We start from the raw sequence: 20,029 nt of genomic DNA on the forward strand, positions 1-20,029 counted from the left end.
CACTGCAAATAGGAACTTTGCTTTATATGGTTATAAAGCAAACCAAGGTTGGGTGCAGAGTAGAGATCTCAGAAAAAGATAAAAGCTGCTCTTCAGATGGTGGCCATTAGAGAGAAGAAGACAAATGCAATAGAAGTCACAATAGGAACGCCTGGATGAAAAGATGCATGAGAACAAAGCCGGATTACAGGAACAAATATTTCATGTGATTTTATGCAAACATACAGCTTAATATGGTTAGAATTAATCTTATGGGATGTTTAATATTCAGAAGACTGTGGATTGATATACTTCTGGGTTTAAAAGGTTATGTATACAAAAGTCAAAATAGACAAGTGTTTCAAGTGTTTCTGAAGAAGTTTCGTCCCCTCAAACATGTTTGCATAGAAACACAGAAGTGCCTAATTAAATTTTTTGCCAACCATAACAATTAAGCCAATAGTAAATGGCCAACCCCCTTCTGTGGTTTGAACACAGCCTCAAAAGGTCGACATGAATTTTTTAGTCAGAAAGAAAAACAAAATACAAAATAAGCGTAGCAAAAAATCTGTTTATTTCTTCAACAACAACAAAAAAACTGATTTCAGGCTGGAATCTGAATGAGCTGCATTCAGGTTCCAGTTCATTCGACTCAACTCCATACTGAGCTTCATTCATGCAGAAATCCCCCTCCTTCAGAAGTTGCTGCTCCATATAAATGTCTGGAGAGTGAAAATAAATAAATACGGAGAGAAGACCTAGATAAAACTGGGGCAGCAGGTGACCCAACAGGTAAGAGGGAAAAATGCAATCACACGTGTGTCCTGCTGGAAAACAGGGATGAATCTGAACTAAACGTTTAAATCACATTCTTTCAGTTATGTAAAAATATTAAGCTAATTTGTAAGTTTAACACATTTATTTTGGAAGCATTTGGGAAGCAAATTAGGCAACTTTCTGAAAAATAAGTATTTAGAAATAGTAGTATCCCTCAAATAATATTGCTGCCGTGCAGAAACTTGAAAAATGAACACTGTGTATTTTAATCCTAACAATGGCAACCATAAAGTCAGAGAACTTTGTTTTCAAGGGTTAAAAAAAGGTGTGAAGGCAAAAAAGAGGGAAGTTCATTTGCCTCATCACTTCACAGAAACTCTTTCACCACTGCCTGCATTTCAGCACACCGCTGAAAACGACCCTTCATAATCAGACTACTTATGAGGAGTAAGCACTCACAAGGAGCATCCATGTGAGACCATGGGTACTCCTGATAAAAGATCAAAAGAAAATGTTATAGGAGAGGAGAACTAAACTGCACACAAACACCTTTAGAAGCTCCTATGGTGTCTGTCTGAATGAGCTGCTGCAGCTGCATGGCGGCTTATCGAGAAATGCAGGATGCTTCTTCCCTTTTATCTATACACACTGAAAAGGGAAGTGAGACTTTGTTTAAAATTATCAGTTCAGCCGCATCACAGTGTGAGTGTGGAGTATTGTTTTAAACCATTGCAATGAAGGACAAGTTTTCAGTACAACAAAAAACAGCTGAAGGACAGAGGCTAGAGGAGAGATGAATGAGCCCAGACTGGCCTTAGGGTGGAGTGTTTGCCAGAAATTGGAAAACATGGTGTGGCTTCTTCAACTCAACTAAAGGAAACACTCCCCAAAGAATTATCTGAAGGAAAATGTAGCTAAATGCTGCAACATGAATGTCTGAATCATATCTTCTGTGTCTGTTTGGGGACAAAAACAACTTTATTTAATTATATTCAAAAAAAGCTTAATGGATCCCAAATGGAAATTAAATGTAACTCATTTAATTAAGGAGTTATTGCAGATGGTTTTGGCTGTAGGCAGGAAAGATCTCCTCTAGCAGTCTGGATTATAACAAACTTGAAGAAGCCTCTGACTGAAGACAGTGTCATTAAGAGGATGGTCAGGCTTGTCCATAGTTTTCTTGATTTTATGTGAAATCCCCCTTTGCACCATCATTTGATTTTTTTTATACATGTAACTGGTAACTTGGAAAAATTTCCAAAGGATCTTTAAAAATGTACAGCCAGTCTAGTTGAAGAACATGTGGACCCTGACTATTTTTTTCTCCCAATTCGTTTTTTTTTTCTTTTGTATTTTTCTAAAAACTGTTTTATAACACCATCACATTATATATCTACCTTCCATTACATTTGCTAGGTTAATAAGTTAGTATCTAACTCATCTATAGCAAGAACACACAACCTACTCCACACAGAGTTTTCCTTACAAACAGAGAGAATGCTGTTAGTTAATTAAATAAACTTTAAAATATGACATTTGTAGTTCAGAATGCACATCTCAGGTTCCTATTGGGAAGGTTTGACTAAAATGTTTCAGTTCCTCTGCTATACTGATGCTTTTGACAAACACAAACTTTTTCTAGACAGCTTAACATAGAATGCATTATTATTATTATTATTATTATTATTATTAGTAGTAGTAGTAGTAGTAGTAGTAGTAGTAGTAGTAGTAGTAGTAGTAGTAGTATGTCACTTTTGTTAAAAGCTAGTAAACCTTCAACTGCAAATATGTCAAATAAATCTTATAAGCTCATAAGGTAAACAGACAAACTGGATCATTATAAATGGCAAAATTAAGTTGCCCAGCATTAGCAGCAGACAGAACAAGTGGAGACAGTAGGTCAAGGCTGAGGGCAGATTTTTACACAATGAAACAGTGCATAGCATACAGTAAAGTTTTGCCGGCTATGCACATGAAAACATTTTTTATGCTAATTTTCAGGTTTGCAAGCTGTTAGGATGGCCCTTAGCGGCTGGTTTACAGAGGAGTCTTGAGGCAGAGAAATAGTGCAGACCAACCAGGTGTTTATTTTCCAACATTTAACATAGAGACAATCCTGCTTACAATGGCCCTGGGTCTTAGCAGCAGCCACACCAACTAACTTGCAATGTGGCCAACATACAGGTTTTTATAGTCCCTGGCTGCTCCCATTAACAACCCCACCAAGAAACAGGGTAGGACAAAATACCTATATACAGACAATCTTAACAAAACAACTAAATCTTCAACATAATCATAACAACACTCTTCATTTTTAAGCTGCCCTTTCATTTCTAAAATACCTTTCTATAAATATAAATTCAATCATTACACTTCTAAAATACATAGTTTCATCGCTCCCCCTCTTCCATCTGCATTTGGTCTCTTCCGGAACCTTTATAAGGTGTTCAGGCCCCCGGGGAATCTTTTAGCCTGAACACCCTGCAGAGGAAGAGACAGAGGTAAGCCATTTCTACAAACATTTCAGTTTATTTCAGACAGTTACAAAACCCATCCATTTGTTTGTTTTATTTTAACAGGACACCATCAGTTCCAGCTGAGGTGCCACTGGACAAAACACAAACAATAAAATACTTCAATTTGTATTTGTCTCCTCATTCAACCCCTTTTAAGTGTTTTTATACAAGTAATGAATACCTTCATTACACAAGCACAAAGGAAGAGCACAATTGGAATAAAAAACTTCAAAAGAACCAGAAAATGCCTGAGAAGATAACTATGTTTGGACACTAACAGCCATTTACGACATTTCAGTTCCAACATGTTTATCCTTTAATTATAAAGCATATCAAGTTATAGTCATAAAATACAGAAGAGTGTAGGACATACAAAATCTAGATTAAACATGTTTTCTTAATATGAAGTGTTACATGTGTTCATTGCCATTTGGAGATGACTAACCTGTCTGGCCAATCTGCGGGCCTCCCAGTAAGGCTTCGATTCCTCCACTGGTTTCCCGATCTTCTTCACCAGTTCATCCAGCTTCACCGTGGCCTCCACCAGCACTGAACGGAACTTCTGCCTCGCATCCTGAGAAAAACAAAGAAATACAACATTTAGTGCTTTCAGCTGACAAGATTTTGAGGTCAGACAGGTTTGTCATAGCTTAGCTAATAAAAAGTATTTCTTGTGAATTTTTGTATAAGACAATAAACTTTCCATCAATGAGTCAGAAGGTCTTCTCATGACCTCTGACCAAGTGGATCAATTTCCTTAAACATTATTCTGTGCCATTCTGTCGCAATCATAAAAGTAAAAAACCCGTTTTGGTTTTTTTTAGCACTAATGTGGTTTTTGTTTTTCGTTTAACAGAAGATATGGCTCCTGATACATCTGTGAATGTCATCACTGACCTCTAATTCCCTTTCTGTTCCGATTGTAAATGTATTAGAGGAGGAAATGAAACCTGACCTTATTTCTGCCTTTTCTCAGTCATGTCAAGTAAAAACCAAAGTACCACCCAAAACCAAATTTTAAAAAATAAGCTGTGAAAAACTGAGTCCAAGTAATGGAATGGAAACATTTGTTTCCAGACAGAATTTGTATTTACTTTGGGCTAAATGATCACACCATGTGCCAAGCTGACACAGTTTTTATGAAAACAATTTGGAAACATCAGAGCAATGCTAATTTGTTGTGAGCAGCTTCTAAAAATAAATCCATTTCTGATTCAACCTACTTAAGCAAGAAAGAAATGTATTCTATGTAAAATTACTTTGTTCAAAATGATCTATTATGGGAAATGACTCAGGCTTTCATCTTTTAAATGTCATTACGCTTGTCTGACTGAAATAAACATTATGAGCAAACAACAGAAGGGCAATAAAAAGAAGAAACATTTAGAAGAATTTCAATTTAATATTGTTTCCCCTCAGCTTTTTTTTTTTTTAAATCATAAAATTTTAATTAGCTTTAACTGTTTTACAGCCATTTTCTAGATATGTCCTTTTCAATGCTTCACCCAAGAATTATAGTAAGAGAGGATATAGGAACCCTAAATAAATGTTATTAAAACATTTTAGTTTTCATCACCATTATGGTTCCTCGTATGAACAGCAAGCCTTTAACTTGTAGTCCAGTGTATACCTGATCAATCATTTTTCAGACATCTATTGCAATATTTTGAAGACAAAAATCTGGAACACTCATCTCAAATCCACCTCCCTTTCTCTTACATCATAAAGGCATTTTGGCCCAGACAACAGCTACTCACTGTATTTTATGTTTTTCAGTTCATTGTCTGTAAAACCAAGAGATGATTGTTCAAAAAAATCCCAGTTGATCACCGGTGTGTGAAAAACTCAGACCAGTTGTATGCAAAACATTTAAAGGTTGAAATGATCTTGTTTTGCTGTATACACCAGGATGCTCAAAAACTTTTAAAAATCTGAATGAGTTTCTATTCCTGGTTAAATAAAGATTACAAACAAGCAAAGTCCATCTGGTTCCAACAACATGATACATCTAAATCCTCTTTCTATTCTGATGCTTGTCATGACCACGTTTAGATACCTGTGTACTAATGTGTTAACAACCAACTGGAATACAAAAGAAATAAAGACCAAAGTAATGTTGGAAGAACTATTTGCCATCTTAATGAAATACAAAGTTCATAACTACAACTAGCCTGAAATCTGTACTCTTGGGAACACTATTTACGGTGCATCGGTTTTGGTTTTGTAATCTACTTGACCGGATTTCTAGAGAAACAGTGACTAAGAGAGCACAAAGTGCTGACCTAACAGTAAAAAACATGAGGAATTGTGACCTTTTTTAACCTTGGTCATATGTCAAAAAAAGGAACACAATTTCAACAATATCTGTGTCAAAAGTGAAATGTTACAACTTCATTAAAAGTTAGGAGCCAGCACTTCAACCTTTGAGGGATCAATGCTAAAAGAGCTGCACTACAGTCATAAAAACATGGCACTGTAAAATGGATTTGAAGCAATGTGCCATTTTAGAAAAAAATTCAAGATGTTTTAAAATGACTGATTTGATAGATGGATAGATTTTAAATTCTGGGATCTTTGTTGTAATTCACAAACTGTGTGACGCATCCGAGACTGATGTAGCCGACAGAGAGAAGTAGCCGACAGAGGAGTACATCTCCCTCCACTCAGATACTGGAACTGTGACGCATTTCAGCTTCCAAACATTCAATCTGAGTTTCTTTTAGTTGTTCAGTTGTAGTGATACTCCAATCAATTGGCAAAAACATCAGCAAACAAAAATCTGTCTTGAATTTACTGAATATCAAGACATTGAGGCAGACATGTTTGTTGATGCTACTTGTCAACGTCCTGAGTCCTTTCTTATATTAATCTTCTCACTCCAAATGTATTCTGTGTTTTAGGGCCAGGAACTGAGATAGCTGTGGAAAAAAAGTTGATTTTTGGTCATGTGAACTGTTTCTGTGATTATTTTAGATGTGGGTCATCATGTTGTTGAAAGATCCAGTGATAACCCATTTTCAGTTTTCTGCCAGATTCCATCAAATTTTTATTTAAAATGTCCTGATATGTCAAAGTGTCCATGATCCCAACCCTCTGCAGGGGTCCACAGGAAATTTGAAGAGGAAAAAAACTGACAGAAACAGTTTCTCCACTATACAGCTAAAAAAAAAAAAAAAAAAAAAGAATTTGGTCAGAAAGTAAACTTTGTCACAAAACACCGAAATGACAGGGTTAAGCATTTTCACCATCTGGGTCAAAATTCTATTGAAAAATGTGTCTGACATACATATCCTTACCCAGACTCATAAAAAAAAATTATATGTATTAATTAATCTTCCTGTTCACTTATATTTGTGTTATGGTGAAAAAGTGGTTAGAAGAAAACCATTAAAATATTCTTATATATACATCATGTTTTAGGAAAAAAACAAGGGAGATCATTTTCCAAGAAATGGTATTTACATTTGGGAAGAAATTACAACCTTAATTCACAAAACTATTTATAGAATTTGTCATTTATAGAGTTTGAGTCTGATGGTGCTTGCACATTGCACTTGAATTGCTTAAGAAAACGGCATCATCAGCGAAACACTGTAACCACTTATGGTTGCAATTCCATAGCTGTAAATCTTCTCCAGGTTAACTAGATGCTGATACTGACAGAAATACAACACCTCACCAGTGAGCCAGCAGCTGAAGAAGTGTCATAAAAGAAATGCTAATTATTTTTAAACATTTTTCAAAGGTTCACCGGGTAACTTTTCATTCTTTAATGTTTGCAGTAATGTCACTCAAAGACACAAATTCAGTCATACACTGATCTAACTTATAACTTGTATCTCGGTGCACAGTGTTACTGACCTAAAACAAAATAATGTCACAAGCTTTTAGGAAGTTTTAATGTTACTCACAGATCAGTAATGCATTTTGTAAAGAGTCTGTGTCTACTCTCCAATAGCTGCAGATTTTGGTTAAATTTTAAAAGCAATCACACTTTTCCTACAAAACTTGCACAAGTTAGAATTTGCCAGTTTAATATTTAAAAATGGAAAAAATACAGAAGACTGCTCAAAATACAATTCACAGCAAAACTGCAACAACCCATGCAAAATATCCCCTGACAATACAGTAAAGGTCACCCTTCACACGTTCTGCACCCTAATATCATCACATTCACACCTCTGAGCTCATTGGTGGCTGTCTTTGTTCATTAAAGCAAAACAACTCCATATGAGCCAAACTAATCTATACTGATCAAATTTAACCACACAGCGTACTCCTAACACTAATAAAGGTTGCTTTTACATCCATCTCTAATATATTCTTGGATTGATGTCCCCCAGTTGTGACTGGATGAATCTTAATTGGTTTACTTGGATTTTAAATGTCTGATGGAAATGTACACCACAGACAGGATTCAAAGGTTTTGATCCATAAATTTAATTTCTACATTATAATTACACTCTCTCTGCAGTTCAGGTTTATTTTCTTCTTTAACTTCCAATTCAGTTAAAAGCCATTACTGAACACTTCTATTAGGTTCCACAGAAGCTAGTGTATTACCATAGCCCACAACAGTATACCCTAGTTTCGCAACAAGTTGCAGTTTTCTACACCTGCTGACAAAATCCAACTAACTTTACGGCTTGCTTTGATGACAGGGCAAAGCTCAAGCTATGATTCAATCTAAAAAGAGACTCTGTCGTGTTGACCAGCAGTTGGACTTGTGGGGACAAAACATCTCTAAAGGGGGAAGAGACAGTTCCTCTAAACCTCTGGCCTTGAGCTGCAGAAACAAAGCCTTAGCTGATGAGAGGTGGAGATCCCCACAGTCACATCCACTATCAGTCAAAACATGACGCACACACAACCTGCAGCACTTCTGGCACTCTGCACGTCATTGAACTGACCTCAAGCTCGATCTCACATCTGTTGATGTCGTCGCTGGATTGGTTTAGTTTCTCCAGCTCCCCCTAGAAGAGATAAGAGCATTCTGGTTTAAATACCAAGAAATAGAGAAAAAAAGACAGATGGCAACTTCTATCATAAAACACTAGAAAATAAGTTGCCGATGTAAATACAAAGAGTAACTAAAGGTAGAAAGATCAGTTGAATGCACTGACAAAGAATCATATACACAAAGTTGGGTATTGTAGGAATATATATTTTGGTCTGACTATTGCAATTTCATATATTGTGCAGCTTCACAGCACAATAATAAACAACATGTACTATGAAATAAAAAGATTAATCTATTTCAATAGGAGTGCCAATATTCCAGTCGGTCATATTAATATCAGTGAATCTACAGCTGCCACTTTTGAGTCCAGTCAGTTAATTGGTGATGATGTCAATGGCCGTAACCCTCAAAAATAGAAACATGAAACATGAAAATAGCCAGAAGAATATTTCATGTCTCCATTTATTCCTTCCTCCCAGTTAGCAGCAGCTGTTTGTGTAAGTCCAACACATTTTGTATCTTCCACAGTTCTGAAGATTTTCCAGTCAGTTTTATTTTAAATCATAAAAGGACCAAAGTTCACTATGAATCTATGACAAAGAACCAGACTTTAAACATGGACAAATTGATCGATCCTGGATAGATGTATGATGCAAATTTCTAGTGTTTATTGGGGGAGATGCAGAACAGGTCACCAGTTCATTACACAGGATTAAAAAAACCCCAAAAAACCACACATTGTGGGAGGAAGCTGGAGTACCCAGAGAGAAATCATGCATACATAACAAACACCAGATCTGGATTAAAAACCCAGAACCTTTGGGCTGTATTATTGGGTTTTCTGTTATATCAAATTTTCCATCAAATCTATTTATTAAATATCCAAAAACGTCAGACTCTGTTTATGTTAAAGTTAGTTATTCTAAAACTATTCAGGTTGTTTTATTTCCATATAGCTAATCCTGCTTCGAGGGAAGTTACGGCACTTGACAAAATGTAATGCTTCAATTGTTGACACTTCTTAAATGTTTTTTTAATGATGTGGTGATGATATGATGTTCTTAACTGCCTTGTTGCTTGTTCTATGCAAAACTTGATTAAGTGATTGATTGATTTCATCATCTTGTTTATTGTTACATTTAATTAAGCGTTGCTTGTAAACCAGCTGCCCTATCTTAGAACACGATTTACATCCTATATGTTTAATGGTCACTCATTTGGAGATGAAAACCGAAAGATTACAAATATTTAACAAGCTGAAATCAATCATTTCTCTGACTTAGAGGCTGATTTAAGCTTGGACTTTGCAGGCAGCTCCAGGGGACACAGATGGCTGGGCAACAATTAGTCTATAGAATAAAACCAGCAAAAAGCAAAGGAAGGGAAGATGATACCTGTATTCTGGGGTCCACCTCCTCGCCTTCATAGTCAGCCTCGTCGTCTGACCTGTGCTGCTTCTCTGAACGATCCATGTTGGAGGTGAAGGAGAGATGCCACAGCCGAACAAAGACTCGTTAGAACCACCAGAGACACCGCAGACTCATCTGTCTCCGCAGGTCGCCAGCTGCAATCACCGCCTCAGATGGGAATCATCAGCCTAAAATAAATGATATTCCTGGAGGAACATGTTTGTTTCTGTCCGTCAGATCGCGCAGCAGCGTCTCACTTCTTTCCGCTCTGCTCTGCTCTCCCTCCGCACCGAGCTAATGAAACAAACTGAGCTGACCGGAGAGCTCGGCTTCAGCCCGGGACCGCCCCCTTACTGCGAGGCAGCGGACCGTATGAGGGGTGAGCAGTGCCTCTGCCATTTGAAACAACCACATATTTTACCGAGTTCTTTCAAACCTCTGTTCTCAAAAATTAGTGAAATTATTTCCTAGATTTTTCAGGTATCTATTCTAGATGATTTGTTCATTTATCAATCAATCAGGTTTATTTGTATTGTATTGTATATACGTTGAAGCAATCTCTTACTGAAAGAGCTCTCCAGTTTTGCAACAACTTCACGTGCAGAATGGGAGACAAGATGCCAGCCTGGGTGGTTGCCCATCTCAGACACTCTAAATATATTCAGATGATAAAGTCCAGAGGTGAGTATCTGCTGCACTAATTGCAGCTGGAAGGTATTTCTGTAAATATGGCTGCCTGTTAGTGTATCAGGACAGAACTCTTCATATGAATGACCCTTCTGAATTGAGCATAAATATGCTGATTATTCTTTGATTTTTAAACCTAAGGAATCTGAAATTTAAAGCAATGATTGTGATTTTTGTCTTTTATTTGTTCTGATTAAAATTCAGCTGCCTAGGGTTTTATAGTGAAAACATTTGACACTGTCTTCATCTAATTATGCTAACATAATAACAGACTTGATATACCGAGGGGTAGGACAAACTAACAAAAACCCCACACAGAATCTTAACAACTGCAAATATTCCAAATATACAAAAGGCTTTCAACAAAGGTGGGCCTCTTATTTTTATTGGCACGGCACATTTCTGTTCAGGTTTGCACATCAGAGGAGATGGCGCTGAGTGCTCAGAGACTGAAAGACAGGAGCCAGAGGTGACTTTTTACAGGTTGCATAAGCGATACAACATCATGTGCCTGCACACCTCAAGGGCTGATGCTAATGGAGCTGCTCAAACAATTCAGATGTCTGGAAGCCCTTCTCTCACAAAAGGCCTCAGCACTGCTATCAGGATAGTCCACTACCTTCTCTGGGTAAACACGTGCAATGGCAGACTTTAGGTTTCTACTGAAAACTGGAGCATGATATTCAACGAGAAACTCGTGTCGGTTTATAACTATGAGTCTCATGAGGCAAAGGCTTCTCACTTCCTTATATACTTCTTAAGTTGGATTTCACCCATCAAAAATAGCAGTTTGTGATACTGCACCTTAATGTGTCTTTTTGGATTCTATTGAAAGCCCAAAGGTAATGTTTGTAATGCAAGGACAAATTACTTCCTAATTTATATCAAATAATATTGACATAAATGTTTTTTTTTTGTTTTTATTTTTTTTAGGTGGCAAAAACAGAAGGTACTTTTGATGTGTTGAAACAGACATTGACTTGGATATTTTAGACAACATATTTCATACAAAATCTAGCCTAATAAAAAATAACTTATGCAACTCTGTTGGGTTTACATATTGTACAAACACAAATAAGATTAAAATCTAATGGAAAGGCTTAGAGACTGATTTTAATGTGTAATTCATAATTTAACAGTCTGATACATAAAACACTTGATATGAAGGTATTAATTTTGATTCAGGTTACTGCACTTTTCATATTTCATATTTTAAATATTTTAAGCCAAGCAAGACATTCAGACTACCCTATCATTTTGGAAGCATTGATAAAAATGACAACATGATGTACATTTTGTAAATATATCACAACCTCTCATGTCTTTAGCATATGTGTGTCATTGTTAATGTACTAATGTTCTGAATAGTGTGTGTATTGGGATCAATGGTGTGGAATTTGTACCTTCTGTTGGGTCGTGATATGAAATGTTACATTTAACCAGATATTACCCTCTCTTGTGTTTTATATTTAAGAGCAAACTGACTGTCCTATAATGTAATTTCAATGTTAGAAGTGATGAGATAAGAATTTGACAAAATGATCTGAAAGGTAGGTAGTGATTTTCACTTCCAGTTTTAAGAACCAACTTACCAGGTTAGTAAATCTTTATCAGTTCAGACAGTGCAGCAGAGCATGAGATATAATAATGCTGTCATTACATCATTGGGCTTTCTGTTGATTAGGAAGGGGGTTCACCTGTAGTTTATTTATGAGTGGCTAAGATACCATTATTGTTAAAGAAGAGCTTGGATATGTAAACTGACTAAACTTTAGAATTTGTGTGCAGTGACTCACTTCACCCTGTCATACACAAAGCAGGGTGAGAGAACAACATACCTCTGCAGCCTAAAAATATCAGCATGTTTTAGGCTCTTTGGGATTATAGTGATTTTTCTGAATAACAGGATATGTCAAAGGATTTTAGAGAGGACAAAACAGTCTGCAGTGTCCCTTCTTTGCTCATACTTTCACCAAACTGAGAACCTACTGATCTCTGAGCAGAAAACTCAAATACATTGAATCCAAAACAGCTTCACAGAGGTGTAATTCTGCATTTGTGCTGTAAAATCATTATTTTCAGTTTTCCATCTTCATAATTTAAGTAAATGTATGCATACAATATGAAAACTAAAGAGCAAAATAATTGGCATATAACAATAACTTGCAAGCAATTTGGAAACTCAAACACACAGTAACTATATGAACATTTAAGTCAACACAAATTCTGTTGTTTTTATGTTTTTCATATATCATAAAAACCTCGAGCTCTCATGTGGTTTCTGCACACTGAAAACATGGAGATTATTTTTGATTGGTGTAAAACATGGAGCAAAACTCTAGTAAAATGTAGCTTGTGTGGTTCATTTCTTCAATTTGTAATAATTTCATTCTTAGAAGTGAAACCCTCATACCTCATGTCCTCTGTCAACGTAAGGTATGAGGATGAAGATGGTGTCAACTAAATGGTTAAACCGAGAAATGAAGAGTTTTGCGAGTTGTACATACCAATCAGACAGTGGTGGCTTTCACAGCCGAAGAAAACCAGATTGTATTCTCTTTAACTTAATAAGCTCTCACTCCCCTGAGACAGCTGTAAAAGTGGTTCTGATATGATCACCAACTAAATGTCTCAGTTGTTTGGAAAGAAAAAAAAAATAATGTGAGAGTAAAGAAGAAGAAAAAAAAGGACTTTTCCTTTGTTTTCTCCAAGTTAGATAACCAGGACAAAGTTTTATAAAAGCAGCAATTACTAAGGATTTAGTTAGTGTGTAAAATGAATCATTGTACAACCAACATCAGCCACTGTTGGCAAGAAAAAGGTTTTCCGCACTGCAAAAACACAAAATCTCACAAAATTTATTTTGGTGTAATTTATAAAACAAGTTAGACCAAAATTAAGAAAAAGCTAACTTACAAGGAACCTTTAAGCAAGATATGAGTTTGTCTTAGGTTAATACTTTCTTAATATTGATGAAAAAGTACTAATTCCACAAGCAGATTATTTCACTTATAACATGTTAAAAATGTCTTGTTATAAGTGAAATCATCTGCCAGTGGAACTAGTTGTGTTTTTACTTAAAGTTCATTTAGGTTGTTTTGTTAAAAATCGATGTCATTTACCATCTATCTTTTTCACAAATGCATTACAATCCTAATGTTTTGGTCACAGGATGTTTATTTTATAAACACAAATGTCTTTCACGCAGCTCCTGGTCTTGTGCAAAGTTTGCAGAACCAGATCTCTAATAAATCCTGAAAACAATAAGAGTAGCAATGAGTGAATAAAGCATTTAAAGCATTCAGATCCCTTTCTGTTCTGTGATAGACCTACTACTTTCTTGTTTACATTGACATTGTTTATAATTAACTTTTCATATGGACATAATTATTAAGAGTAAAGAAGAAAAAAAAAGGACTTTTCCTTCTTTTTCTCCAAGTTAGTTAACCAGGACAAAGTTTTACAAAAGCATCAATTACTAAGGATTTAGTTAGTGTGTAAAATGACTCATTGTACTACCAACATCAGCCACTGTTGGCAAGAAAAAGGTTTTCCGCACTGCAAAAACACAAAATCTCACTAAGTTTTTTTGGTGTAATTTATAAAACAAGTTAGACCAAAATTAAGAAAAAGCTAACTTACAAGGAACCTTGAAGCAAGATATGAGTTTGTCTTAGGTCAATACTTTCTTAATATTGATGAAAAAGTACTAATTCCACAAGCAGATTATTTCACTTATAACATGTTAAAAATGTAAACACAAATGTCTTTCACGCAGCTCCTGGTCTTGTGCAAAGTTTGCAGAACCAGATCTCTAATAAATCCTGAAAACAATAAGAGTAGCAATGAGTGAATAAAGCATTTAAAGCATTCAGATCCTTTTCTGTTCTGTGATAGACCTACTACTTTCTTGTTTACATTGACATTGTTTATAATTAACTTTTCATATGGACATAATTATTAAGACTAAAAACGTTAGTTTTGCTGCTGCAGCTGTGAATAAATGAAAAAAGTAACAATTGAGAACGTTACATAACTCTGTAGAGATATATCCTCTTGAACTGTTGTGCTGTTTCATTAACCTTGTTGCAAGGCATAAAATCCTTAACCCCCTCATCTCTTTGCTATCTGCTTTCTGATGAGAGAATGACAAACAGGGACACGTGGTTCTCTCTACAAATAACTGCTTAAGATGAAAAAACAACTGTTATTGTGAAGTACATCTTTGGTAGATATATCAAATCTATAGATTAAAGCAATTGCTTTTATAAGCAACATAATATTTAATTATGTTGATTGGCAAAAATATATCTACACCTTTAATTATTTCACATTTTCTCATATAAAAACATCAACGTTTTAAGTATATATTGGATGGTTCACAAATTTAAAAAAATATTGAATGGAAAGGGGAAAATGATGGTTTTTGATATTATTTAAAGGATTACAAATTGAAAATTATTAGGTCACTTCTTAATCTAAGTGGTAACACAGCATTTTAATGAGTAGTATAGAATTAAACGGGACATAGTACAAATGCATGCTCTATTGTTCAGTCTATTTGTGAAAAAACAAAAAATAAAATAAAATAAAAAATCAACATCTTTTAATTCAATTAATTTGCATTCAAAGTGTTTATTATCTCATATATTTCAGTAGGAAAATGTATTGACAGTGTTGTGATTATATAGGCAAGAGAAGAGTCAATACTGTTGAATTAAGGCATGTTGTTGTGAAGACTGAAAGAACAGACGAAAACAGTTTGAGTTTGTGATACAGCCAATTAAAATACAAGCATTGACTGATTTTTTTACCAAAAAGGTGCACGGATTTTGCTTTCTTTGTGAGAATCCCCGAAGTATTAAGTAAAACTAAACAACAGCACCCTCTAGTGGACAGCAACCAATAACACAATAACTTGACACTATTCGACTGCATTTAAGATTTTCTTTCTGGTGCATATTTTGTGCAGGAATTTGTTCATTAAAAGAGTTTGACAACCAAAGTCTCATATATTCACGTAATAGTGGTAATTGCAGTTGGAATCTATCAAAGACACAAGGTGATTTAAAGTTCTGAACAGACAAATGATTGAACAGTGTTTAAAATGTATTTAAAACAAGATTATAAAAACAACAACAAAAAAAGAACAAGAACAATTGTTAAATTTAAGCAAAGCATTAAAAAAATAAATGGTTATAGTCTGATAGTCTGAACTAGTAACAGACAGAAGAACCTCTTCAGGACTAGGTTTCCTGGACAGGAGCGTGCTTTATTTTAAGAACCAAAAATAATTACTTCTGGGTTCTGTTTGTTTCATTGTTTTTTGTTTCTTTGCCTGCATTTATTTTCAGTCATCTGAGTTATGTCTTCTACAATAGGCTTAGGTTGAAGGCAACCAAATTTGTGTCTATTTTGAATAAAGCTGGAGGACATTTTGGTCCGTCTACTTACTCATGTCATGGATAAATACACCAACTCAGTGATTGTAAGTAGCCATTTTTATGTTTCACTAAAATACAAACTGAAATTGAGAATAACCTAATAAATAAAAGTGGCTTGAGAGTAGAATCTTCAGGAACATCTAATTTCATATTTGTTCTAAATGTTATCAAAAAGAATATTATGTGATAAACTTTTGCGTATTTTTTACCAAATATTTTTGACTAGACATGGGCCAGCAATTACCTATTTTCAAAACAGCTTATAATTCAGAAAAAATTATAACAGACAAAAACATTTATAAAAGGTCTACAGTTACTTTCTGCAATGATAAAAAGCATTGTTAAAACAGACATTAAACACCCAACGATTAATGATTATTGCTAATGTTAGGGTTGGAATAAGTCTCTAAAATAAGTGGAAGATTTCTTAGCAAAAACACTTTTACTTATGCACGCAAGTAGGACATTTTTTCCAACTTCTTCTCACAGATCCAACCATAGTTTTGGTTGCAAATGCTTGAGTAGTACAGACTTGACTCCATGTACACGCAACTCTCCTGACGGGTCCAATAGTAATTACGATTATTGAGTCTGCAACCAAAAGAGAAGAAAAAACAGTAAGAAATCTTATGCTCAAATATTATCATTCAGTACTTATTAATTATTTGGCATATTTGGATTTTCAGATGTGTGGATTAAAAATGGACATACATTGACAAAACTGACATCCTGAGCTGCATGGAAGATAGTTTGTTCAAGATATGAAAAGTTATGCTTAATACCTTTTGAACAATTCCTGTACCCTAACTATTTCTTCAATGCCCACCTTTACAGAAATGGATCATTTTCTAAATTTGCTCATTTAATTCTGAAAAATAAAGCTAATCCAAAATACTTCAGCATAATTTCCAACACTCACTGTCAAAGTAATTTTTAGAGTGACCATCCATTGTGAGTCAATTTTACCTATAGGTCATCATGCTTCCATCCACCCACACCTGAGTCTGAGAGTAGATGGGATGGACATACAAGCCGACCCATGTGCTGCTTGTTCCCACAAGACCGGACAAGAAACTCTGTTTGGACAGATGCACAGCTGAAATGCTCAAATCTAATAAATTCATTAAATGAGTCATATCTGACAGAAATCAGACAGAGATGTTGCGTCCACTCACTGGCCACTGTATTAGGTACACCCTGTTAATTGCATTTATAAGTTGATAAAAATGTTAGCCATTAATATTAGCCAGCACACATGCACACTCTAAAAATTGTTTTTGGCTGCAGTTCATTTTATGGACTTATTTACATTAATCTCACTTAATTCATTTGGTTATGTGATGACAACTAACTTTTTTGTGTTCACTTAACTTAAATTCACTTAACTTTTTAATTTGACTTTACTTGAAGCAGTTGAGTTCAATGGCAGTTTTGCATCCTGTCTGACCAACTCGATATATTATGATCATCCAACTCAATTCACTAAGTTTATCCAACTTAGCTTTTCTAAGTTTTATAACTTAATTCAGTAGGTATGTTTTACATGACAAATTAAGCAATTCTTCCTCAAATCATAAATTTTTTTCTGATATATTATTCAAATCTCTAACTAAATTCTACAGAGAGACATCTCAAACTTTTAAGTTTTCCAAAGCAAAAATATTCAGAGCATTATAATTAAAGGTGGAGGTATACATTATCACTGACATTGCACTTAAAATACAGCTAGAATTTTAAATGTATGTTTTAACATGTTATTTTAGTTTTTCAAAGATCCTGTAAACTGAAAAAAGAAAATAGATGATCCATTTTAATTTATTATGTTTATTTAACTTAATAAATAAGAGGGGGGAGATATGCAGCAAAGGTAATCAGGCTGGAAATCAAACTGCGACTTAGAGTACTTTCTAAAAAGTGTATTTTCTTAGCGTGCACTCTCAAAAGTGTTTTTGAAACAATTAAGTTCAATGTCGCATTCGTATCCTACGTCTCATGTCATGACTCAAGCTTCACCAGGGACAGATCCTGTATCAACAGGGGCAGAGCACAACTCACATAAAGAGACCTTAGTCCTCAACGCAGCCATCGTAAGTTCGATTCTAACCTGATGACCTTTGTTGCATGTCTTCCCTCTCTGACATTACCCACTTTCCTGTCTAACTACTCTCAAATAAAGACCATCTGAGCCAAAAAAAAGATCATTGATTAGTTTCCTTTTTCATTTGAAATAAACTAAATGATTTGATTAAGACTGACATAAATTTGTATTTTTAACTACACTTAATGAATGCTGTCAAAAGAATTATAAATTAATTGGATGAACTTATATAATTGAGTTAGATGGTCATAATACATTGAGTTTGATAAACTTAGTAAATTTAGTTGGGTAGATATAACGAGTTGGTTAAACTTAATAAATTAATTTGGATAAACTTAATTGAATTACATGTTACCAATTGAAGCAGTTCAATTAAGTTGGTTCAACGAGATGGATTTAGGCTTCTAGTCACAATGAAAACATCCATCCTTCCATTTTCTGAACACCCTTGTCCCTAGTGGGGTTGGGAGGGCTGCTGGTGCCTTTCTCCAGCAAATGTTTTGGGCGAGAGGCGGAGTCACCCTGGACAGGTCGGCAGTTTGTTACAGACAATGAGAACAACTCATTGGAATTTCAAAAAGCATTACAATGTTGTGAAAGGGGTTTTTAAGTCATTTTGAGCACCAGAAATAGAAAGATGTACACAATAAAGTGACCAATGAATTTTTAATTCTTGCTGATGATTTTGAATAATTCAAAACCACTGCAATCTTATAAGCAGGTTTACTTTTATCTGTTTAGAAAAATAAGGAGATTTTTATACCAGTTCTGCTTCATCATTGACAATCACGAGATCCGCGCCGTTCGACCCACACATGGTCCTGGCATCAAACCAGGTGCCTTGCACACAAGAAACCCAGTAGCAGCTCCCCTTCAATGTGTGCCATCCAGGGGGGCATACTGGGGAAATTACTTGGGAACATACTGTGGGAGTTATTGGGGGACATTCTGGGGGAGTCACTGGGGGACATATTGGGGGAGTCACTGGGGGACATACTGGGGGAGTCACTGGGGGACATTCCCGGGTGGACGGCAGGTGAGGCAATGCAGCTAGGACACATAGCACAGCATAGGAAATAGGAATGAGTAAATCAGAACAAGAATACAAGCTGAAGACTAGGGACAGAAGTCAATTTTAAAATATAGAAAGTTCAAGAAAAGACTCAAAGTGAACAGGTTCTTTCTTTTTTCTAATTAGGTGAGGAATAACATCACAGCAGCAACACAAAAAAACTGAAAAAGTTCAAGAGTTTTCCTTTTTATGATTATATATCTGAGCCAGAATCTCAATATATATAAAAAAAACCTTCACTACTATTACTCAAGCAGAGGTGTTAGACTGTTCAGACTTTCATTTTTGGAAAAAAAAAAAACCCACAAAAAACAAAACATAATAATAATAACTAAGAAACCTGTACCACTTAGTTTTTTTTAAACATGGATGAGTCATTCTGTATGTCAAACCATTACCTGTTATCTGATCCTGTTGCTTTCTGTTTTCCTCCGTCAGGCACTTCATTCTCTCTTCATTTTCTTGAAGCATCGCTTGGAGTATTTCATTCAGTTTGTTATTGTCGTCCTGTAGTAATTTTTTCTCTTGGAAGAGTTGATTCTTTTCATTTTTGAAATTCTGTTCATTTTCAAGTTGTTTATTTTTCTCTTTAACCAGACTGTTTTTTTCTTGCTTCAGTTGATTGTTTTCTTTACTCAGCTTGACTTTTTCTTGCTTCAGTTGATTGTTTTCTTTACTCAGCTTGACTTTTTCTTGCTTCAGTTGATTGTTTTCTTTACTCAGCTTGGCTTTTTCTTGCGTCAGTTGGTTTATTTCTGCAACATAGTTTTCTTTTACAGCATGTTCTCTGATGTCATTTTCTGATAGTAAGGTGGCATTGCATTCCGAGACATTAAAGACTTTAGAAAGCCCAACTAGAGGAACAAAGAAACATTCATTGGTTATGGTACTTTTTAAAACATTGTGTAAATCAGTGGAAAATATCTGTATTGCTGCTTGTTGGTGGCTACAAACAAGCACTAATATTGATCAAATATTAGTGAAATTGTAGCTTGGCAAGGCAATTCTTATTTATCCAAAAACATACAACTTGAATGTTTTTGGATCAATAATACTTAGAGTAAAGTGTTATCATTTTACTCTTAGA

General features: G+C 35.1%; 1 protein-coding gene across 1 annotated transcript in view; it reads right to left on the bottom strand.

Moving 5' to 3' along the window:
• The window catches only part of sh3bp5b (SH3-domain binding protein 5b (BTK-associated)), a 29,648-nt gene extending 19,663 nt beyond the window's left edge, over positions 1-9,985 (bottom strand). The window contains exons 1-3 of the mRNA XM_044116069.1: positions 9,627-9,985; positions 8,183-8,245; positions 3,718-3,846 (exon numbers count right to left, since the gene is read on the bottom strand). Coding sequence (XP_043972004.1) covers positions 3,718-3,846; positions 8,183-8,245; positions 9,627-9,704 — 270 coding nt within the window. The 5' untranslated portion in view covers positions 9,705-9,985. The remainder of the gene's footprint in view (positions 1-3,717; positions 3,847-8,182; positions 8,246-9,626) is intronic.
• Between the last annotated feature and the right edge of the window lie 10,044 nt (positions 9,986-20,029).

The sequence above is a fragment of the Gambusia affinis genome, linkage group LG05 (genome assembly GCF_019740435.1).
Source record: "Gambusia affinis linkage group LG05, SWU_Gaff_1.0, whole genome shotgun sequence".
Taxonomy (NCBI): Eukaryota; Metazoa; Chordata; class Actinopteri; order Cyprinodontiformes; family Poeciliidae; genus Gambusia; species Gambusia affinis.